The sequence below is a fragment of the Sparus aurata genome, chromosome 20, assembly GCF_900880675.1.
Source record: "Sparus aurata chromosome 20, fSpaAur1.1, whole genome shotgun sequence".
NCBI lineage: Eukaryota > Metazoa > Chordata > Actinopteri > Spariformes > Sparidae > Sparus > Sparus aurata.
In genome coordinates, this window is record NC_044206.1 from 18,837,893 (window position 1) to 18,863,060 (window position 25,168).

General features: G+C 43.8%; 1 protein-coding gene across 5 annotated transcripts in view; it reads right to left on the reverse strand.

Annotated features, from left to right (window-relative positions):
- LOC115570791 (C-terminal-binding protein 2) overlaps window positions 1–25,168 on the reverse strand; it is a 108,591-nt gene that overhangs the window by 33,549 nt on the left and 49,874 nt on the right. For 2 of the 5 annotated variants that reach the window (XM_030399520.1, XM_030399521.1), the window contains exon 1: window positions 13,843–15,655. The exons of 2 other annotated variants lie outside the window; for them this stretch is intronic. In XM_030399520.1, the coding sequence (XP_030255380.1) occupies window positions 13,843–15,640 (1,798 nt within the window). In that variant the 5' untranslated portion in view covers window positions 15,641–15,655. Of the gene's footprint in view, window positions 1–11,222; window positions 11,304–13,842; window positions 15,656–25,168 lie in introns of those variants that run through there. One more of the 5 variants, XM_030399524.1, reaches the window with a different exon arrangement.

The following is a 25,168-nucleotide window of genomic DNA, read 5'->3' on the forward strand; positions in this document are numbered from 1 at the left end:
TGAAAACCAAAACTGCAAAATCTTTGACTTATCACACGGATCTGCCTCCAATATCTCCAGCAGCTGCCACTGACTAATTGATTAATCAAATAGCTGTCAACTATGAAATTATTCACCAACTGAGTAATTTCTTCAGGAAAAATTGTCCAAATTCTCTGATCCCAGTTTCTTAAATGTGAATATTTTCTGGTTTCTTTATTCCTCTGTGAGAGTAAACTGAATATCTTTGGGACATTTGAGGCATTTATCACCATTTTCTGACATTTTAAAGGCAAGACAACCAACTGATTAAGTGTGCAGAGTGTAAGAGTGCAGCTTTGAATGGAAGCGGTATCTGGACAGAGCTGGTGTAGGTTCGGTGCAGCCAGAGACCTGGTGCGAACAAACAGCTATACGCTCCCGACTCCAGCAGTTGACGTGCATGTCGTTACATGTTTGGAGGGGGCGAGTAAACACTAATGAGAACAGATTGGCACAGCAGGCCCCCCCACACACACACAAACACACGCACACAAATACACACTTCCTCTTTCAGATGTAGAGCAGCCAGACTTGGTCCTAAACCAGTACTGAAGGCTACATCTGTTCTGTTCTCCCCTCCGCCTCCACCGCCGTAAAGCAAAAAGCCACAACCGCACCTTAGCGCTTACGCATTTGGTGCCTGCACACACCCAGTTGTTGCCACACAACCTGACACACCAACTGGACCTGAGATAAAATAAATCTAATACTATTTAATGTCTTGAGCTCTTTTCTGTCCTCCCTCTAAATCAGTGTTTATTTCAATATTTTAAAACAATTTCGCTCTTCTTTTCTGTCATTTCTCTCTTAATTACTATTATTTGAAGATATTCTGACCAGAAAATCAACCTTTTCTTTGGTGCATTGACGCACAAGGACTGAAAATGTGGCTGAAAATCTGGTTAAACCAGTCTCCCCTAAAATAAAAATGAAAGTTTCCTCATGAAAGTCTGTAAGAAATTAAAATGATTGCAAAAAGCACTACCACAGATCGGGATTTACATGCAAAAGAACCACAGTGCAATATTCCTGAGAGGCATTTCCCTTTTTGAAGCATAATAATACATTTTTGATTTCCTCCTGTTGCGTGACTTCTTATAGCCCTAACCTTTCGCACAGTGAGGCTTCAAGAGCAGCGGTCACGCTCCGGAAGGCCCGACAAATGGTCCGAACCTCCTTACAGTCCTTGTGGATTTACCGTTGAGAGGGAGCCCTCTTCTTTAACCAGCCTAATTATACTGTAAGCGCCCTTTTCCTGTAAGCGCTGGAACTTGGCTGCTGAGAGGACGCTGGATGTAGAGGCCTGTTAAATCCCCCTAAAGCACTTAAAGGGATTTTAAGAAAGCGAATGGTAGAGCGAGCCAACCTGCCGCTTGGAGACGAGGCTTCGGCTGACCACATTATGACCAGAGGTTCAGGGGTCCATTTCAGATGCTGGACTTGGGTCAGCAGGGGGTTCGGCTCAGGAGCAGCTGTGCCCTGAAGAATACCCCTGCCGGCTTTTAGAAACGTTTATTCCTTTTTTCTTTCACAACTCTATCTTGTGGTGTGTTAATACTGTTTTGACTTTTTGGACTTTCAACTTGATATCAAGAGTATGTGCAGTCTTATATGCTAATGCTGTGACACTTTGTAATTAAAGGGTCAGTTCACCCAAATTGTAAAACAAAATACTTCTCCGGTTACCACTAGAAGGTTATAAAATATTCATGGTTTTTGGTTTGATACTTGTGCCAGAAGAAAAAATTCAAAGACTTTACCATCAAGTTTAAATTGACACTAAAGAAACCGTCCCTATGGTACTGTAGCTCCGCAAAAAAAAAGTGATTATTTTTGACATATCAAGATTATGATATGATTCATGATTAATGGGAATTATCAGTTTTGCATCACAATTTTTATTGTAAAAAACTATTGAGTTAAAAACAGTTAAAATGTTGAGGCCTGTACCAAATAGTTTTGCACTTGGCCATAATGCAATTTTGTTAATGTTTTGAATAATTGTGCGGCCCTACTCTTCAAGGTGGAAAAGTTGCTGCGTTATTCTGCCATTCTGGCAACACAGAATTGTGAAGGGTATACATGTTTTGATGGGCGAGCACAGCGAGAACTCACAGAAAGTCCCCGCCCCAGCTGGGATTCAAAGCCAGGACTTTCTTGCTGGGAGGCAGTTGTGATAACCACTGTGCCACCGTGCTGCCCATGGCATGCTATCCAAAATCACACTCTGGTGCAGCATTATACCAACTGTTTTATTGTTCCCTGTAACGTAATGACGTCTATTCTTGAAGGCAGTATAGTGGGATCTCTGCGTAAAAGGGTCTTGTACCTTCTGGAGTGCAATGAAAAAAACATATTGCCGGGGCTAAGACCAAAGTCTCATAGTTGAAGATCTGAAAACCTGAGCAAATAAAACCACAACTATTGGAAATTACTACCTACAACTTGATGGAAATGAGACAGCAGGACCGTTCAAAGGAACAGATTCTCGAACAGATCTGATCTTGATTTGACCCAACTTAAAGGCATAGACCGCAAGTTAGAGCTAAATGTATCCCATAGTTAGGTAGTCTTTGCATACTGCGATGTGGATGGGTAAAATCAACAGTTGTTTGCAGCAAACCGGAAAATTAATCAAAGGTCTGACCTGGACTAGCAACAAAGTATTGAATTCTTGATATTTGGGTGGATAGGAACGCTTTCAGTGCGTCCTCGGCCCCGCCCCAAATACATATAACCAACGATTGGAGTGAATGTTTTCAAACACAGCGAGGTTTCCATCTCACCCACTGATTTGGACCAGAGCAAATTAACTTGATGCCAAGATAATAACTGGGCAACAGACAACAATTTCTTTACCCTCTCAGCGTCTCATGCACAGGGAATGAATAATGCAATATCGTTTTAGCCAAAGGTCATGTTTGTTCGTTCAACAACTTGGTTTAAGAGCTCAAATCTCGAAGGAAACAAGCTGTGAGTGCATCCAACCAAAATATCAGGAGAGTCGCTGCTACTGACGTAAAGACAGAGGCGCTGTACAGCACAGATACACACTGATATCAGCGTTATCCTTCTGCTCCAAGAAAACATCCACAAGTCCTCTGAGATTTTTTTCTGTCCTTTATGCTCAGTGGCACTTCTTTTTGGGATTTGGGAGTAAGATGGCTGATCTTTAACAGACTGATCATACTTGGTGTGACGAGAGGCTGAGAGAGGGTGGAAAAGAGAAGCATAGAAGTGCTGTTTTTGGTGACGCCAGTCTCATTTCCCCATGGTGAATATTTATTTAGGAGGCCCAGGTTTATCCACCAAGAGGCACCTGCCGTGGCAGCAGCAGCCAGGGTAAATAACCCCCCAGGCTTGTACGTAGACACACACATATACACATAAGGGCCCCCACCCCCTCAACAGCGGTCCAGATAACAACCCTGAGTCAACACTGCCTCTCTGCTTTTGTTTTCTCTGCCTCCCCTCCTCTCTTCCCCTCCCACGTTCCAATCCCTGCGGAACCGCAAGGACCGGGGCTGAAAAGATGTAGGGATGAGGGACAGAGAGATAGTGAAAGAGAAAGAGAGAGAGAGAGAGAGAGAGAGAGAGAGAGAGAGAGAGAGAGAGAGAGAGAGAGAGAGAGAGAGAGAGAGAGAGAGAGAGGAGGGCTAAATTACAGCATGGGAATGCAAATGAGTGTATTTTATTTGGGGGGAGCCAACGAGGGCAAGCAGGCTTTATTTTCCAGGCAGGAACAGCCCCCCTGTGGCCTCTGGATCAGTTGCAGCAACAGTGAAGGGAAGAAAAGCGAACATTCTCACTCTGCCTTTTTTACTTGGGGAGGAATAAAGAAAGAAATATTACGAATACAAAACCCACAACTCTCAGAGGCTGGTGCAGTCATAAAATAAAATGATATTTTGCTACGCTTTCACACCACCGCCGCCTCCTCTCCCTCCCATCCCCTCCTTCACTCACTCCCTCCCTCCCGCTCTGCCCACAGCAGAGGCACACTAAAGTTACTGAAATATGGGCACAAATCACAGCCTGACCAAACACGCCACCGCCACCTCCCCCATCTGGAAAAACAAAGTGAGAAAGTGAGCGTATGCGAGAGGGGAAAGGGACGGAGGAAGCGGGGTAAGCCAGCTGCAGGTGGTCTCCAGATGTGGTGGCTCTGGGGACGGGCCACTCTGGCGCTGTTAAGGGCGACTCAGAGCTCCCCTCCTTCCCCTTTTCCCTTCCATCGCTCCACCTCCTCGCTCAGTGACAGGAGCCATCTGGCCTGGCAGAGAGAGTGGAGACACAGCAGAGAGTCCCACCCTCCCAAGTGTGGCCCCTGCGTGCCGCTCAGCAGAGTGCACGAGTAAATAAAATGCATACATGCACAATACCTCCCGCTCCCCCCTCCAGCCGCCCCCCCGAAGCTGTCACACGGCTATTAACCCATAGAAGCCGCGGCCCAGCTGTGCTCCATTACGATAAATACACCAGGGTCGCGGGGTCTTGTCAGCCAGGACTCAGCCATCAGATACTATGAGGTGTCCACTTACAGCCTTTTAAAGCGCACTTTGCTAAAGAGTTACAGCCATTTTCATCATCGTAACCCCTCTCTGAAAAGAAACTCCCACCCACCTACTCACCACACTCCACCATGGCAGATGATATTTCACACCTCCTCTGGCAGAGAGGACCCACCATTTCCCCCCAGAAAACCACTGTAACTGGAGTTGTTGGTCACACGATATGACACCTGGAACACCTGACACCGACCCAGCCCCACTTCCTGGGCGCCAATCAGCTGATGCATTTTCACCTTAGCTGAAGCGCCATAACCTGCAAGAGCCAAGATGTTCTCGAATGAGCGAAAAATGCACGAGCCTCAAAAAGCCTTTCCTGGAAGACAGATAGTTTGACTTGTTTTATTCATCGGAAAATAAAATCGCTTTCCTCTCTCCAATTGTCAGTCATTATGACTCTGTTTAGAATACTTTTGGAAAAGGTTAGCCAGTTAGCCGCTTCCTGCAGGCACTTTTTGGTTTTTGTACTGCTTGGGAACACTCTCGAAAGGATTCCTGAGTAATTGTCTATGCTGCAGTAGAAATTGGGAATGGAGAAAAATGGACTGTAATGATTGAAAGGGTACAGGGCAGTAGCAACGTACTGGCCAAAGACAGCACGTAAAGCATACAAAACAAGGGAGGAGGAGCTCGCCCGTTGACCAGTTTCACTAATTTTATTTATTCATTATCTTTGCTTCTGCTCTTCGGCATTAAAGAGTCTTTTAAGTCTTTGTCCATCAGGCAAACAGCATTCAGCCTTCTTGTTAGACAAGTAAAGACACTAATGCCAGCAAACGGTGGACACAGAAATGTGACTAAAATGTCCTTAAGATGTAAAAACAACACAGCTCTGAAGCTTGAAGGATTTTTTCCCCCCCTTATCCTCGCTGCCCATTTTGTATGTTCTCACATGGGAGATGTTCTGAGAGTCCCTGCTGTGTTTGCTGGCTGTTGAGCTGAATGAATGGCAACCAGTAGCATCGATTTGCAGTGCGGGCAGCAGATCAAACCACAGGACAAAAGACTGGGCAGGAGGACAATGGAGGAACACAGTGGGCCGCACGGGAAACGAATGACAACCGGTCGATCGGGACGACCACAGCCGCATTCGTTCCAGGAAGGAGCGGGCCTCACAACGCGCGACGAGAAAAGGTTAGTGAATCGGGTACGGCGAAACAACGAGGCTGCCCACTGTGGCGAGTTCTTCCATGAGAAAATTATCCGCAGGAGCACAGATTAGCGTTCTACCTTTTTATTCCCATTCTTTTCATCTCCTCTCTTCCCCCAATATTTTTCTTCATCCTTCCCGGTTTCTCCCTCCGCCCCCCTTCTCGACGGCCACAGACCATGAAGAAAGTAAATATGTGCATGAGGTAAAGCAATCGGTTAACCTTTGAAATACCCTGGCAATGAGATCTGCCGCTCTTCACTCTTTTCAGCAGCAAAAAAAAAAAAGGAAGAGAAGAAAAAAAAAAACACAAGGTTGGCCACCACTTCAGAGGGGATATTCAATATCCATGAGCTTTTTCATTTCACACTGATGAATAATTCAGGGTGACCTGCCCACCACTGAGTGAGAGAGGAAAAAGGGGGAGGGAGACGCACACAAAAAAAAAAAAAAAGAAGGACCGGGGAGGTGTGCAGAGGTAGTTGTCTGTTTTAGTGGATGCAGCTGTTGCCGTTCGACATGCACAAAACCAATCTCCTCCCCAGCTGCCGCGGCGAGAGGAATAATATAGGCGGAATTGACGACAGATAATTGGGGAGATTATATCAAAGTGCTGCCATTCTTACAGCGTGAGCAGTGAGCACACATCGTTGCTATCCTGTAAACAAAACAGCCATGGGATAAGGAGACTGGTAGAATAAACATGACAATGAGATCTCCCGAAATAGCAGGAAGATTCTTCTCAGCAATCATAACAACACGGAATACATGCATACACACACACACACACACACCCAGACACATAAACACACTCAAACGCACGCCTCATCTCCCCATTAACTTCCAGTCAGCTGACCTCCAGTCAAAGAAAATCTGAAAACTGTAGCCACTTTCTTCTATTTAAAATCATGACTTCTTTGGTGTATTTTTTTGCCAGTTCAAATCCAATTTAGGGCACAATTTGTGTTCAAATAAAAACACTAAAAGCAGCACAGTTCTTAAATGTATTTTTAGCTACAAATAGGCCATGACAAACATTATGAAGGGCCGATTTTGGCCCAAGGGCCCCACTTTGCTATAGATGGATTTCTCCCTCTTTTCATTCTACTGTTATTAGCATTTTGCTTGCGATTATCTGCCTCTCAACATTTATTACAGCCACTGTATCTAAATTCCTGTCGACGGCACCATGTGTGCTCCACACTGTTGTTGTTCTTCAAGGTGTTCGTCCTGCCCGTCTGTTCTAAAATAAAAAATTGATCACAAAAATAATCTTCAAACAAGCATTAAAAAAACCCACAAAACGCTCTATGAAATGTGCACTTACAAAAAGCTGAAACTGAAAACTGGAAAATGTTTAACCATTTGTCCGAGCCTTGATCCACCAACGCACCAGTTCCCAGGAAATTCACGGAAATTCTGAAAACCTTTATTGATGACCCCCCCAAATTATGGGAAATTTGTCACTGACATGGCTCATAAAAATTGAAAATGACTCTCCCTCTCACACACATAGTGCACTCAGTGGATGAACAGAATTAATTAAACAAAAACTCAAGTACTTTTAATGACCCACTGTCAGTGTTATGATTTAATAGCAGCAACAAGGGCAGTAGATGGGAGAGAAAACCTAAGACTTAAGAACCACTTTCAGACCAGGGACGGCACTACTGACCCTTCTCAGAGGTCAGCTGCAACCATCGCGCACGCACACAAACGCACACTCAAACACTCAAGCTGTCACAAGCAGGGGGAGACCAGCTGTTCCTCATTCGCTCGAAGGCTCCGTTCCCTCCATGGGTTGGCTGGCTTCGCAGAAACCATTAATCCCTCTGTGAACGCAACCGATGGTTTGGAAAGATCAACCATGAGACAACAGCGAGGGAGGGGCGGGAGGGGATGGGGCCCCGGCAACACTTTTTTCTTTCGCTTGTTTTCTCTTTTCTTTCGGAGGAAAAACTACTGCAGTGGAAAAATAGATTTTCCTTGCCATATTTCCCCGGGGACACAAACAATACAGAGGCCGAGTGGAGATGAAGCAGCAGATAGTTCATGTAACATTTACCAGGTTCTCAGGAAACTGGAGACACATGACAGAAGGACTGCGCACAGATAAGCGTTTAAGAATCTAGATGTTAACTGAGGCCTCTAAATAGTACAGTCATTACAAGCCTGTACAGAACAGTAAGAAAATGTATTTCATTGTTTGGGATATGCACTCAAGCACATCATATTTGAAATCAAGCAATGACTGTGAGGTTAAAGGACTCGCTTGTTATTTTAATTTGATGTGCAACTCATACTTTTGTCATACTTTTAACATACAGTCCCTAAACTTCAGGTCAATAAAGCAGAACAAGGAGACTTACTTTTTTCCACTACCATCCTAGAACTGACCCGAAAAAACAATTGCAACTGTCCCTGAATGAATGCTGACCGTCCCAAAATCCAAATATTGTGTCTTGACTTTGTACTTTTGTAGTTCTTAAGCTGTTCTTTAAAAATAAAGTTATTAAAAGGACAACAAAATACATACAAATTAAAAAGAGTCTTTCACCACCAAACTGGACCCAGGTGAAGGACTTAAGTGTACGCTTCGGTACATGAAGCGTTTAAAAATTGAGTTATGGTAAAGTCATTCATTTTTTAAGGCTTCATGTTCCTCTTAACAAAACCAAATTCCTGCTGTATGTTTAGCTCTACTAGTTGTCAGCTTTTAGCTCACTTAGCTTAGCAGCTAACAACTAACTAGCTCTCCTCCAGCCAACTTCAACAAGGATCTGTTGTCCACAATGTAGGGAAAAGACGAAGGAGAAACTTGTATACTTTTTTCCTGATGCAGCACTGTTACTCTAAAATAGCACTGTACATAGATACAGTTCATAATGTTTAGTGTACTGTTTTAACACAGGAACATTGGTTACACTGATTATTACGCAGCAGCATTCCCTGTAACAACCCCTGACCGATGCCATGTGAGCTGAAACCTCTTGTCTGTCTCCACTCATTCATATCAGAGGGATTAGTGAGGATGACACAGTCTCCCACTGACACGTGATGCCTGTATAGTAGTATCCACACACACAAATATATCAGCACTCATAAGCGCAACAAACACACAGATGGCCAGTAGGATTTCCCCCACTCTAATTCTCAGCCTATTCCTAGACAGTTAACGTAAGCTTTGCAGTAAAAGCCCCTCACCCATTACAGCATCGACAACAGTAAGTATGTAAAGGGTCAACATCCAGTGCAGCACAGTGAGCAATAGGACTGTGACATTTTTATAGTATGTGTTGTGTCTGTACTCCAGGAAAATAGAGTTTAAATACAACTGACTATGAGATTAAAAATTCACATGTTAAGCTATTATATTAGGGTGTTTACACGCATATAAAGATGAACACTATATGTAATGTAGTATATTGTATGCAGTCAAGCCATTTGAAAAGACAAAAAGTAATTAGGTTAGCAAAGTTACAACACATATTTAAAGATATTATCAATAATGTCCATTTAAATGTCTAAGAAAGACTTTGGATTTGTGTAAACAATTCAACAAGATATATAACAAAATGTTTCGATCAATAATCAGACTAGAGCGTGGATGTCCGGGTTCTGCCAGGCTGGGATTGGACAAAAATTTAAGAAATTATGTCCAAGTTTGTGTAACCAAATATATAATTATATATATAATTATAAAACATACGTATATGTATTTTTTTTATATCATATCCATATGAGTAGAATTTTTTTTTTATGGTATACACTGAATATGTCTGAAATCAGAGTGAACAGGCAAACAGTAACACTGACAATAATTACGTGACGGGGTAGCACAAACTCAAAAACTTAAAAACTTTTGTGTAAGTCTCAATTTCTTCTCTCTCGGCCTCGGTCGGGTTTGGACAGAAAAATTCAGAATGAGCCGTGCTGTAGTTGAAACCGAGATAAATCTCCAATCTTGCTCAAGGCACTGGCGTTTAATTTTATCACCTGTTGGGCAACTTAGGGGAAAGAATCGAGGAAGGAAGTCGGATGTTATGAAGAATTATAACTTCATACGAGGTTAAAACTTAACCTCATATGTACATTTAGATTTGAATCAGTTTTTTGTTTGGTTTTTGCTAAGAGAACCCTCCAGCTGCAAAAGTGTTTAGAGGCATTATAATTAATAGCAGATAAGTGAAAATTACTGAAGTCTGAAATCGATGACCTCTTACTTTTTTTTTCTTGGCTTCACTCTGGTCTTCCACAAGTGAAACACACAATCAGTTGGACTGAGGCTGGATGATGGACTCCTGATATTGGACCGTTTCAAAACTCTTTATCTCGTCTATATGCTCAGGATCATTTTCCTGCTGCACTGATTTAAAACTGGCGGAATGTGTAACGTACAAAAAGGGACAATTTCAAATCCAAAGTGCTAAAATAGAGACAAAACGATCATGTCATTGACATGGACTATGTATGTACAGTACATAGTGCTAGTCAAAGGAAGAGAGAGACAGATAGAGGAAACTTAAGGTCTTGTCCCCATGTCCTGCTGTCACATACAGCAGGCCTCAGATGAAGACAAACACTTCCTGCTGCTGAGAGAGGGACATCTGTGTTCTGTATTTATCTGCGGCAGGATGGGGGGGGGCATATCTGCAGCATTGTCCACAAATGCAAATGAATGACCATATACCACAAGACAACTAAATGGAGTCATGCATTTGAGGCAGCATATAAATCAAACACAGAGTTTGCAGCACAGGAAGACACTACCTGCACTCTAAAAACACATGGATAAAGTTTAAGGCCACACCGACACACAGGGAATCTTTTCTTCCTGACTATCCAGTGGAAAACCGGCAGGAGTGCACACTGAAATCAATGTCAGACACCTGGACAAAGCAGTTTATCCAAGGACAGCTGAGAGCACATTAGGCATGCATCCTCGTGGATGTCCTTCCAAAACACAGGCAAGGAAATTAAAATCCCATTCAGGCCCCCATGGGAGCCCTGCACTGGAAGGTTACATAACTGTCAGCCGCAACAGTGATGGCTTCCTGTCAAAAAAAAAAAAAGGGGGGGGGGGGGTGGGGGGGAATCTGACATGTTTTAACTAACCCCCCAGGAAGGAGCGGACAAAACCTGGGCACACCAAGAGAACAGACTTATACAGGTGAACACGTCAGCTGACATTTCCCATATGGCTACCATGCGCTGCTGCCAAGTTCTGGTCTCTCTCTCCTTCCTGTCAGCTAGAAGCCCTGCCCTCAAACACACCGCCTCCTAATTCTGCAGCCCAGAAAAGCACAGCTGAAGATGTTCTGTGGATTATCCCCGCAAGGAAACCACGTGCCAGCATTTGTGGACAACATGCAAGTGTCCACCTTAGTTAATCTACCGAGCACGCACACAATGCAAGCAACAAGCCAATCACATCTCTAGCTAGCAGGTTGGCTATTCGGCCTCACGTGACTAGGTTCACCCACCTGTGGTGCTCTGTGGGATGCCACTGATAGACAACTCCATGGCCAGTGCGAGTGCTGCACAGCGCTCTCCCTACTTTGGGTGGAAGGGAACTGTTGCAACTAAGCTCGACTCAACCGTTTAATGCCATTATTAACACTACTTACAGCTTTAGCCAACCAAGACAGCGCCCAGTGGAGAGGAGTACACAGGCAGGGCCCTCCCACCTGCACCTTTAACATAAATATTTTAAGGAGCTAGTGATTTCACTGCTGCTCACATCTTTGCTTTCAGAACTCTGCTTTGAGAATAAATAAGAATTCAACTACATGGAAATGTGGATGCCTCAGCGGCTATGTGTAAATTTACGCTTTGATGTAAGATGATAAACAGGAGACTAGCTTGTATTGGAAGAACAACCAATTTATTCAGTAGGTGCAAAAGGAATAATGTGTCAACTTTTCATCAATATGCATGTTTGAACATAAAACACCATGCATGTAATAAGAGAGGCTCTTCACTGCTGAAGCCTCTGCACAAAAATGAGAAGCAATCTCTTGAGACATACACTCTTCAGAGGAAGAGAGAGAGAAGGAAAGAGACAAGGAGAAATGTTTTCATTAAGAGCCCTGCAACACCTCTTTTTCACTCAATTTCCTCCTGCCCTAAACTGAAAATGGCATCTCAAAAAACGAGTAACAAGTGCACTAAATAAATGTGCAACACTGCGTGCAGGGCTCCACTTTTTCCCCTTTGCTTAAATGTGAAGATTATCTATCTCTGATTACCACCGAAACCTAGGTTGCCTAGCAACACACAATTAAGAAGTATGCTTTTCGATCGGCGGCAAGGGCTGCCCATTATCAGATGAAGTTACTGAAGCAACAAATGTCAGCTACATGCAAATGAGTTTGTTGTGCTAAAAGTGGAGTTTGGGGGGGGGGGGGGGTGGTTGCTGCCACTGTGACCTTGGAAAACAGCAAATATTTGCATGAAGCTTGAAAAAGGACTGCCGACTACGACCTCCTTAAGCACTCCTCCCCACTTCCACTGGATCTCGCACCTCAATTTTTATTTCCTTGACAACACACGAAGGGAAGCCACTTCATAAAAGTCATTACTCTTTAACAAGTGCAGCAGCCCACAGACCCATTAGAGAGGCAGCAAAGAAGCAGGGTTACTTGGCTAAAAGCAAGGTTAAAAGATTTCATTCTTCCAGAAGCTCATCAGCTCTCATCAACAGGGAAATACATCAACTTGTTAAGGTGACAAATCAAGGCCTTTATGTGTAAAAATAATCTGAGATAATGCCCCGTTGGACATTTCACTCTCACGGAAAACTGAGCATAAAAAGCTGCCACACTACTTGTATTACCCTCACGAGACAAAAAACTAAACATAATTATGTGTGAGGCCGCTGACGATGAACCGTACACACATTCACATGAATGCTTAGTTAAAAAGAAAAATAAACAAAAAAGGCAAGTTTGGTCTCGCCATATTGTGTGAAGCAGCCTGCTTTTGAGACCTTCAAAAGCATAACATTTCTTTCATTATTGTCACTCCATAAAAATGTAAATCCACTCTTGATCAAAGCATAAATGTTGGCAAGTTAGCGTAAGCTGCACAGAGCAGAAGACACGTAGTTTCATATAAATATTCAGTTTGAGCAGGCAGAACATTTTTCTATTGACGTACCTAATGTTTGAGCCAAAAAAAAATAGAGCAAACAAAAATTGTAGACTTATAGCGTTACTACAACGTTACCAGAATTTCAAACTCAACACTTAACAGGATGTCTATATAAACAGTTACCTATTATAGTCCACACAACTATACATCCAATTAGTGTAATTGGATTTGAGGCAGTTAAGCCCCTGATTAGGTGAGAGTACAGTGTAAAATAGAATGACAGCAACTCTGCATCAAGGAAATAAACTTTTAAATACTAGAGACAAGCTGGGTGTTTCGTGTTTTATGATGTTTACTAAATCTGTCTTCTAAAACAAAAAAAAGAAAGAAAACAAGCTGTAGGAGTATATTAAGGGAACAGCTTCCAACCACTATTCCGTCTTTGAAAATGTTCTTTTTGCCAAATTGTTTTGTGAGTGCTTACCAACGTTTAGTGAACAAACCATGTACAAGCATCCTTGAAAAAGCAAGGTGGTGCTACAAAAGCACCCCAAAAGGCACACTGTTGCTTCAAAATGATCCTGACCATCAAGCTAAGTGAAAGAAAAAGACAGCAAAATGTGACCTCAATAACTGGAGTGCTGCTCATAAGAAATATTTCATCTTGGTGATGAGACAGGATCCCCTCCGGCAAATGACACAACTCTGTTGCAATACATGTATAAATAGTTGCATAATTTAAAGGAAAAAAAGACCTCTCAGAGCAAAGCAGCTTAACTTGTCAGATGCATCTTACATGCTACTCCGCCATTCAAAAAGACTGTCAGTCTGATTTTCGTAGTATGCCAAAAACCTATGTATCATATATAGAATTAAATCTCACTATGCATCTAATCTATGACAAAACAACATCAGAAAAACTTATTAAAGTTATTATCAACATCTACAGAAGATGTATAGATCAACAACGACAGAAAAGAGATGAGGTTGAAAGGTGGGGTTTGACATTACTTGTGTCAGGTGTGGTGGCCATGGTTGAGACTATGACAGGTGGACCAGTACGCCGTCCTACCATCTTGTTGTTGTTAAGGTTTTGCGCTTGGAGAGTGTTGGAAGAAGTAACTGGAACAATGGTACTCTCCGTAGTAGCATTGAGCCCTTTCCGGAGAAGTTGGGGGCTGTGAAGTGGGCTTGCCGCTCCTACTGGCGATGCTGGGGCTAGGTTGGGGGCCCTCTTCATCAGCTCCATGGGGGAATAGGAGCCAGAGAAGGTTTTGGGGGCAGCTCCAGGCATGCCCGGAGCTGGTGGAGGCTGTTGTCCAAGAGCAGACATAGCAAGACCGGTGTGGGCATTGTATAGGGAGAGGGGTCTTCCCTGTGTCACAGCACTGCTATATCCTCCAGGGCTGATTGGGAAGGCTCCAGTTGCCAGGGGCCGTGCTCCTGGGTAGGTAGTCGTCTCCAGTAAGTGTTGGGAGGGTGCACTACTGGGTCTTCTACCAAGAAACTCTCCCATCCTGGGGGACACGGTCTGAATGGTGGTTGGAGGCTGCTGCATCAGGTTGGGGTCCATGGTCAAACCTTGTGGCTGCATGTAGAGATCGTTGCGGTGGCTGAAGCTATTGGATCGGGTTCGTGGAACCGGCCCACTTGCCTTGCAACTGAGTACCACACGGGACAGAACACGAGCCTGGGCCAAGTTAGGCGCTACAGAGCGGACATCGTGGTCCTCCATCATTCCCAGTGTGCCAGTGGAATCAAAGCCATGTTGCAGCAGGAGAGTGATGGTGCTCTCAGCCAAGCCTTCAGATCGCAGAAAATTCAAGAAGTTTGGGTCCACCATCTTCTTGGGGTCTACAGCACTGGGATGATGAGGAGGCAGGCCAGAGGCTATTCCAGCTGTGGCAGCCACCATGGCTGAGCTTGGGTCATAGTTCGGGTCATAAGGCAGTCGCTGGGAGGCTATAGCTCCGTAAGCCCTGGGTAGAACTCCGTCCATTCCCTGAGAAGCTGGGTCCACCACTGAATTGGTGGCAGCTGGCTGGCGAGGGTCCAGGGACAAGCTGTTGATATTGTTGTAAGCTTGGTGCGCAGAGAGAGACGATAGCTCAGAAGCGTAAAAAGGAAGAGGGGGCTGGACCCCGTAGAATGCAGGAGAGGGAGAGCTGCCACCAATACGCTGGCCGTCTTGGATCATCTTAGATCCAAGCGTTTCCCTGTACATACGGCTCAGCTCATGAAGGGGAGGGGGAGGAGGGGGCGGAGGAGGCGGGGGAGGAGGTGGAGGAGGTGGAGGCGCAGGAGTAGGTGTAGAACCAGAGGCCAGCACGGAAGGTGTGGCCCTTGCCTGTCCTTGATCCCAGGTAGGCCTCACCCCCCCTGCGCTGGACCCATAATGCAAGACTGATCTGTTGAGCAGGTGCTGGTTATCCCTATAAAACCCAGACTCTTCAAGTGGATGACCTGATAAGGTAGCGTCAGCGAGGTAGTAATCCTGAGGTGGTGCAGAAGCCCTGCCAGCCATTACTTGTCTGAGGTAGAGGCTGCTGTTCAGATCGGGTGCAGAGTTCTTCCTCATTAGCTGCACATGCCGGACAGGCTGGACGTGCAGGGTGGACTGAAGAACTGGATCCTGTTTCTCACAAAGACCAAGATCTCCTCCACATGGTGCTAAAGAATTCCTTCGCCCTGCAACGGTGCCACAGTAGTGACAGCGACTCGCAGTCCTGTCGTTCTGGCCTTCCGTCCATTCAGGACCCCGCTGGCTCAGAGAGCCACCAAAATGCGACTGCTCACTTGAGTTAGGCATCAGTGAAGACAATAAAGCGGACAGCTATAAAAGCTGAAAATAGAGCCGGGTATTGTGTTTCAACTCTCCAGTTACACTCGCCCCCAATCAAAAGGGAGGACTGGAGAGGAAAAAAGGTAAAGCATGAGGTACCCTTTACCTGATCTGCAGCTGTAGGCACCCCCCTCCCCTCACTCTTAGGTCTGTGCTATCATGTAGCTCCCTGCTGGCAGCCTATCTAAATAATTCAGCCTGGAAACATTAGAAATCCACAAGGAGAGAGGCACAACATGACAAACACATAGACAAACACACATGCAGACATTAAAAAAACACACCTTTAGGGCGAAGTTCTATTCCATTCTACGGCAGGGCTCATGCTTGTGCTGTGCATGACGCTTACGTTCCAAACTCAGTCCGAGGGTAAAGAAATTGGGGTAAAAACACATGGTGGACAATGCCAACAGGATGGAGGAGGGGACGAGACGCACTAATCCAATGGGGTTGATGCACGCCATTGGCAGGGACAGTCCTCTCCTCCGCAGCGTTTGCCACATGGGGATTAGAGTCAAACTAAAACCTGCTTAAATCCACTGGCCCCGTGACATCACTTGAACCAGATAGTGTACACAGCCAGCACGCTTCTGAGGCCCCTGAACGTGTTTATGGTGCTAAGTTGTTACTACTAAACCCTTCGATGGCCTGCAGCCGGCATCCCTCTAGTCGTCAATGGATCTTCCCAGAGGGACCGGGGAGGTTGGGGACCGTCATGCTTGCTGTAGTGTGTCCCTGGAGAGAAGGGGGAGGTTGGGGTGTTGTGAAGGCCGTGACACACATATACTGCTGAGGGTCAGATTTAATCTGGTGGCTACAAGAAGGAGGACAGGAGGCGCTCCACTCAAAGCATGGAGAATGCACAGCCTCTACTGGGCAACCACAGTTTCACATATGAATACACACATACCCAGAGTTTTCCATACCATCATAAGGCTTAGGGGCATCACCCAAGCAGCAAATAAATTACTATTCCCAGATTTAATGGTTATAGTTGGTCTCCAGTGGACTTCTTTAGCAAGTTTTATCATTAAGCTTTTTGTGTGTTGTTTATATCTTGTTTGATCATGCATTTCCTTGAGGGAAACCGCCAAACGAAAAGCCATGCAACCCATGCAGTGTCTTCATAATCGGTCATGTTATACAATAACAATGTTTCAATTAACTATTCGTATTTATTTGATGTATACATTTATCGTCGTGAGACCAATCTGATACCTTCAGATTAGTTGTTTTGTTTGACCAACGATAAAAAATCTTTATTCAGTTTAGAATGATATAAAGCTAATAAAATTCCCAAATCGTAACATCTCAGTAAATTTGATTTTTTTGCTTGTTAAATGATTAATTTCTAATTTTCCTTAAATCACCTAATCCAGTCATCTAATCAATTTATTTCAAATCAGCATGACTCAGGGTCTGTTGTATTACTGTCATATTGAGGCCATGCTACGTTTGCTTCACAAACTTTTGATCACAGCAAGAATCAGCGTGATCTGCACCTTTACCCTTTCAGTCGTATTTCCCCTCACAGAGCTCTCGCTTTGCTACGACATACACCAGATGTACGACGGAGCAGATGTGCCTTATCTGAGATGTTGGCATCACAGAGATAACTGCCGGTGTTTACTTGCCGTGACAAGAGCAATGTAAACAAAAAACAGCAGCAGAGGGAGAAGAAAAGGGCGCTTTGATAAGTGTGTGATGGGAAAAAAGCTGATAAGGCGGGCGGCTGCCAGCTTCACCTCTAAGACAGACAGTGCAGGATAGGACAAGGCAGGAGGGGAAGGGGATATGATTGGACTGCACTGGACTGTGACAACTAGATGGCTACAAGCCTGTTTCTATTCTGTGCGTTAATTCTGTTTGAATAAGGCAACAGGGGTTTAAAGGAAGAATTTCTGCAGCAAGTTGCCAGGGAGCTCCTGAAGCTGAGAAACAGAGACAGCGTGACTGAGATTGGCTAAATTTATTACTGTTCCAAGACTGACAAGAGACCGCTAAAGTGCTGTGCCTTTTAATGTTGTCCCACTACCTGTCAAGTCACAGAGAGAAATGCTATAACAAGCTCGTTTTCATTTTGGAGCTTAGGTGATGCAACCATGATATAATATCAAAAACAAAAATCAGATTGTTTCATTATGGAACATCCTAATTGCAGAACATTAAGTAGGTCAAAACAAAAATAAATCAGAACAGTTTCATTTTCCCTGTGGCCCCTTAGCAGTCCAGGATGATGCACATCTGAGGCATGGTTTCTTTCATTAGAGGTAAAGTATACCTAGCAATTTCCTCTTAGTGATTTCTCAGCGCTGTCCTCCCAGGTCTGAGTCTCCCTGCGCTTTTTTGTCAGCTGTAAAACACACCATTAATCACTGTTGTATCTCTCTACGGCGATCGCCGACAATAACTTCTTTTAATAAGCCCCTTCCAGGGCTGTGTGTCACTCAGATCCCCGCTTCCTGACAAAATATTAATAACAATAATAAACATCTCAAGTACGGTCAGGCTCGTGTTGCTAAAAGCGAAACAAGGATATGACATATCATATCTCCTGCCATGCAAATTGCTGCATTTCCCACAATTCATAAGCAGTAGAAGCTGGGGTACCATATTCATGTTGTCTACATTCTCTGATATGCCTCTCATGAGAGCTGCTCCATAATTAAGTGAGCACGCTATATTACATTCATCAAGCAACAGGGACCCTGTAGTTGCTAGCATGAATAATACAACAGAAGAAAAGAAACCCCCAAACTTACACAGTGGATATTCGGTGAACAGCATCAGAATTGATGCCAACACTCGGCTTGCTAGTTCGCAGCCAATCATACGGCTCTGTGAAAGACCTCTAGGTACAATGTGTTGAACAGACGTCCAGCAACAGTCATGCCTTTGGAGCAATCTGGCCATCTTTCTAGGGCACAGGACGCTAACGGCAAGACTTGGCAGGCAGTGCGGGCAGAGATAGCTGCAGAATGATTTAGATAGCTGCAACTCTACAACTGCTGATCCATTAAACTTTCATAGGGGCTTCATAAATTAAAACCATGACTGGAAGAACTTGAAAATTCTACTCAATTACTGTGATTGTACAGTATATTAAAGTTTTAACGAGCCTCTGGGCCTTTGCTCGCTCTAACACAAGGAGGGGCGATGGGGAAAGAAAAACACATGGTACCAATTCTGCTCCGATGGCTTTCGGAGGGTTCACATCTGCTGTGTTATCAAGATGCCGTCCTCCGCCTCTTTACCACCTCGCATCTCCGCAGCGTTATGACACAGCATGTCACGGGTGGGAGGACCTTTGGGCACAGCGAGAGCCACTACTGCAAACCTTCTTATCAACAAGGCGAGACCTCTCTGGTAGACTCGATGAGGCAACTGATTAGAGTTTTGTCTTCAATTTTAGCGGTTTAGTTTGTTCCCTATTTAGCCTCGTGCGCAAACCCCGCGCTCCGCCTGCCTATCATTATCAAGCCAGTGGCCCATACTGCATCACAGATGGGGCAGACAGAAGGGAGAGACGACAGCCCGCTTGCTTTTTGGAGAGACGACGAGTGTGCAGCTGAGTGAGAGAAGAGAGAGAGAGAAGGAGAGAGAGAGAGAGAGAGAGAGAGAGAGAGAGAGAGAGAGAGAGAGAGAGAGAGAGAGAGAGAGAGAGAGAGAGAGAGAGAGAGAGAGAGAGAGAGAGAGAGAGAGAGAGAGAGAGAGAGAGAGAGAGAGAAGAAAGGAAAGAAGGGAGAATGTAATTCGCCTCCACATCACCGAGGAAGAAACGATACGGGGGTCTGGTTGAATGAAAGAGTGCTCTCACAATACGTTTAACTCGACATGGCTATAAGAGGAGACGAAGCGGGGCTTAAATGTAGGTATAGACTAAACACTTCATCGGTTTAATTTATGCACATCTCCTGAGGTGTTAATGCATGGTTTACAAAAGTCAGTATGATCTCCAACACCTTTAAATTACCAAAACCAGAAGACCATATTGTAATAAACCTAACTAATTACAGGCCTACTTCAGAGCTATGAACTTTAAATTCTAGATATTCAGTCACCAGTCGATACATCGGTTGGCCTATACGATGCGTTGATATGCAAACCCCTCCTTTTCGTTTTGAGATTACAATGCAGAAAAAGATACTCGGGCTTATTTATGATAATCAAATTCCCAGTGAAGTTTACTGGTGTCATTTTAGGCCATAAAGTTTATTGTTAACCTGTAAAATATTCTGCCTTCCTTACATATCTTCTTCAAGTAATTGATAACACTATTTGAGGGATCATATCAGCTGATATATTGAAACTGGAATGTTTTTTTTATAATATCGGTTTTGGTCTCTGACTCAGACATTGTAACTGGAGTGACAAACAAAGATTACAATCTCCTAAATGAATAAAACATAGATAAAATAAAATCCCACCAGCAAAACAATAAGTAAAAAGTCTTTTTATTGTCGGGAAAGCCCTGCTGTTTATTCTGGCAGCTTGTTTGAATATCGGTGACATTCTTATGTAAACTGGCACATGTGTCAACAAAACAGGGAATATTGAGGTCAGCATAATAAATTGTTTAATGTCGTCCTAACTTAAGCAGGAGAAAAGATCCTAATAAAACACCTAAATAAAAAAAAATCAAACAAGAGTATACAGTTTTCTAATTTTTGTAATAACTCAAATCAAATATTTTTTTTTTTTTTCAAAAATCGGAATAAGGGCTCATTGTCACACTTGACTGTTTTAATTGAAGGCAGTAATCAAAAAGATTTGAGGTTTGATACACAGCACTTATTTTCACATGAGCATCAACCCACCGCTCACTTGTGAAAGATACAAAAACAAACAAACCCTACAACAAGCAGAGACAGGCTAGACTGTGTATGAAACAATCTTCATCAAAGAACAACCTGGCACATTAAACACTGTGAAGCATAAAGTCATCAGACTCAAGTACTACAAAAGTTTTCCAGCTGTATGTTGAAAGGTCTTAATTTTCTCTCATTTCTGACCAAGTAATCTTACATTTGAAAGGAAAGACTAACACTCAGTCAAATATTTAGATTTACAGTCAATTAATCAATTAGTATGAGATTAGATTGTTTATCCTCCACTGCTATAACTCACTTGAAAGTTTACACAACATAAATTATCATAAACGCTGGTTATCAGCGAATAATCACTGGAAAGAACAATTGGCAACTGAAGTGTTTTTGTGTTTTGCTCAGCGGCTAATGTGGATAAATTATATTCCTAATTATGCAACCATAAAGTGCCATCATGTAACACAACATGAATAAAATGCAGATGTTGATTAAAACATTATCTGACTAGATTAGAGCGGCTCTAATCTAACCCAGAGGGGGAAACAGCAATGTAGTCTACAAGCAAAACAACAATCTTAGCAACGGCGAAAGAAAAAAAAAAAGAAAGAAAGAAAGGAGATCGAGTGAGAGAGCGAGAGAGAGAGAGAGAGAGAGAGAAGTAGAGAGAGATCAGGAAAAAGGAGCGTCCTCCCTCCCAGCCACTCGGCCCAGTTGCTGCAGAATGATAAACATTGGTTCAGCTCAAATTAAGCTGAGAACATGAAAGGACCTGAGGCTGGGAGGAACATGGGCCACGGCAGATCACTCCTCATCTCTTCAGATGACAGAAATGAATCTCTTCACCCCTGAGAGAGAACGAGGGAGAGAGAAAGAGAATAGAGAGAGAACGAGCGAGAGATAGAGAGAGAGAGACCGAGCGCTCCTCTCTATTCCTCATAACGCTGAATTAAAGCTGATGCTTACCAGCAGCTGCTTTGATTGAGCTAACTAGCAGCTTTTGATGAAAACAGTCGCAACAAGCTCCCTGCCACCTTATTTGCAGACAGGCCAGATTATGCTAAATACGTATCAAGGACTTTAATGGCTTAATCAGCCTTGTCATCTACCCACCCGGTTTTTCTTAGATACTGCTTTTCTGATCCCACTGCCATAAATGCCAATGTATAATAGCCGGAATGAACAACTGGGGCGACATAACATAAAAAAAATAAATAAAATGCATTTTACACCTTGCACGGCATTGGAAACTGTGTTGGACGATGAGGGTTGTTTTTTTTTTTTAGTTGTCGGGTAAACAATAGAAACAAAGGCAAAGGCTCTGTTGGACAGTGCAGAGAGAGTATGGTCTCAGCAGACGTTTTTTGAAAGAAAACGCTCCAGACTTTCCCTTGAAAGAGATTGAGGAGAGACAGCACGAATCACGGCTTCATCTGGTCTGTATCTGTTTGCCAACTGTGGCCCCGGTTGAAGTGTGAACCTGGATTAAGATGACTTAGTACCGACAGCAGCCAAATAAACCCTGTGAGGATTTTTTTCTTTTACCTGTGTGCGAAACAAAAAGCAGAGCCTCGCTTCATGTGTGTTTTTCTCCTCGCGTGGAGACAATTGCCATGGCAGCCTTATCACGCCGCTACATGCAATCAGCGGGACAACTTTGCCTGGTCATTGGCTCATGAACAAATCACAAATCACAAGCTGTTTTTTTTTCTTTACGCCCTCACAATGGCCGCCAGAGGACTGATTCACTGATCCTGTATGATGGCCATCTGGAGAGCTAGTATGTGTGTGTGTGTGTGTGTGTGTGTGTGTGTGTGTGTGTGTGTGTGTGTGTGTGTGTGTGTGTGTGTGTGTGTTTGGATGAGCGTGTATGTGTTGGTGTGTCTGTGTGAGGAGGAACGTCGGCAGGTAGTACGCTCACCACGAGCTAGCTCCGCATGCATCACAGCAACACCTGTTACCGTCTCTCTGTGCGTCTCCTGTGGGCTTTGAGCTCGTGCCCGGCAGAGCAGAGTAACTGTTGTTCCCTCAGGAATGACTAACTACCTCAGCTGTCTGATTCACACGCACGCAACAGCTGGATGTGGACCGCAACTCTAATCACGAAGGATTTCCACCAATGAACGACCCACCTGTGATGTGAAATATGAATGCTCTTATGACTAAGCCTTCAGGGTTTATTCAATACTGTAATTTATTGACTTTCAACAGCTTTCCTATTCTGTGACATAATCTTAGAAAAGTTATCATTATACAACATTCTGCTGTGCAATTAACTAATCTGTAATCATAAACCAAATAAATGAATCATTTAAAAAGGGAAAAAAGGCATGTTTAGTTTCTGGCCAAAAATGTGCTGAATAGATTGATACCACTCACATGCCTGTGCTGTAAATGTTAAAGTTTGTACCAGTAGTTAGCTTACTTAGCTTAGCATAACGACGTAACAGGGCAAAACGGTTAGCACGGTTTTTCTTTCGGTGAGACACGCCCGTGCATTAAAATGGCTAAATCCCTGCAAAAGAAATGATAACTTGTTTAAGTTAGCACTCAAGTTAGCATTCAGGTACTTGCCATTTTCAATGTGTAGGTTGCTAGCTCAGAGGCTGTTGTAGTTTTTAAGCCCCCAGGAACAGCACAAGTCTCTGGAACCAACTTTCATAACAGCCAAGCATTGCAAGTACAATGTCACATGATGCACTGGTGCCCAAAAAGACATTTTCCCATAAGCTTACACTGTGAAAGAGGCGGCTGTAAGAGTGGATACATTTTTTTAAGTCTCACAATACCTGCAAAATGACTCATTTGACTGCCATCATTTGAGTCATTCAGATGCCCCAAGACGAAATCATTCATACAGTCTCTGTTCAAGTTAGCCGGGAGCTAGACCTGAAGTGAGCTGGCTTGGTCATCAGTAGTCTCTAGTGTGCACGCTCTATGGGCCGCACAACGCAGATGATCTGGTTATTTTCTATACCTTGGAAGTTTAACTTTTTTGGCATCATGCGCCACTGCTCATAGGAATGAGTGGGGCAATACTTTTTTGGAAAAGCAGCAACACACAGATAGTGGAAGTGAGGCGTATTCTGACTGAATTGGTCTGCCGCTAGCAGGCTTATACACGCAGTCAACAATTACTGAGTCACACTAGCTTGGCTTTGTCTAAAGGTAACAAAATCTGCCTCTAAAGCACTTTCTAAGCTTGCTAATTAACATGATGTATCTTGTTTATTTAATCTGCATTAAAGTGTTAAAACGACAATTCAGCATTTTACAAGGGGGTTATGTAATGAAGTATTTCTTGGCGGGACCAGTAACTCCCTGAAGTTAAAGACAATCGATCCTGGCTGAGCTTTGCAGGGCCTTGGACAGAGCCAGGCTAACTACTGCATCCAGTCTTTGTGCTAAGCTACGCTAACCAGCTGCCGGCTGTAGCTGCGTGTTTATCCTATAGACATGAAATTGGTATCAATTTTCTCATCCAACACCTAACCATGCGAACACTTCCTTGGAGTTACTGGGAATTTCAGGGGTCTAATAACCTGTTTTTCATTACACACACTCTCCCCATTGGGCTGTTTTACAGGTTGAAAATTCGTTCTATTCGCCTTAACTGTCAGGAAAACACGAGTTATCTAAATGTAAATATAATGGATTTAGTATTATACATCGGACTTAGTGCAGACAAATATGTCAAAATCAATTTTTTTCAACCATGTAGGGAGATAAAATTTGTAGAAGACATTGAAAAGTTAGCTAAATAAATAAAATGAAGGTTAAAAAAAAGATGCTGAGGAAGGACTCTTTAAAAATCTGGCGCCGGCTTGATCTCCTTTAAGAGTAATGAAGTGATACATGGGGTTTTTTTTTTTGACTGACATTGACATTGTACTGTAATGTATTCTCCTAATGCATTTCCAAGCTTCTACTTTGCATGAAAAATTCAACATAATCACTTTTCTACGACAGTGGCAGCGACCAAAAAACCAGGATTCTCCGACTGAACGATGGTCTTTAACAGGAATACGCGGCATATGTCCTTCATTTCATGTGCACGACGCCGAGGTGCTTACATCATGCTGCAAAACAAATATGCTGGCACTGGGGGTAATGGTGCGTCTAGCTTCATTTTCCAGCACTGCAGTCATGTCTGCTTCTCCCTGCGCTGGCTCCAGGAGGGCCCAGCAGCTTAACAAGCCTCTCGGGGACCCAGACAGCAGAGAGGAGATGATTTTACCTCAGGACACAGTCTGACAGACACACACACACACACACACATACACACACACGTACACACACACACACAAACAAACACATGTGCATGCACGCACGGACACGCGCGCTGGGCGAAGTCAAACAAGTGGGTTTAAAAATGCACATCCACAAGGCTTCAGACACAGTTTATACACCCACACAAAGGCTCATATTGCTCGTTGCCTGGGTCGACTTTGTAGCTATGTGCACGGCAGGGGGCTCCTATTCCGTGTTCAGACCCCTCAATACAACACCACCGCTCTCTAATCCACAACCTAAAGCCTAATAATCACTGTGGTTCACGCTGTAAAATTGGCTGCTTCCAAACAGCCGTGACAGGATAGAAAACCATTCAATCCCCTGCGGTAATCTAACTTGAGTTCACATGTTTAGAGATTCTCTAGAACCATAAGTCACA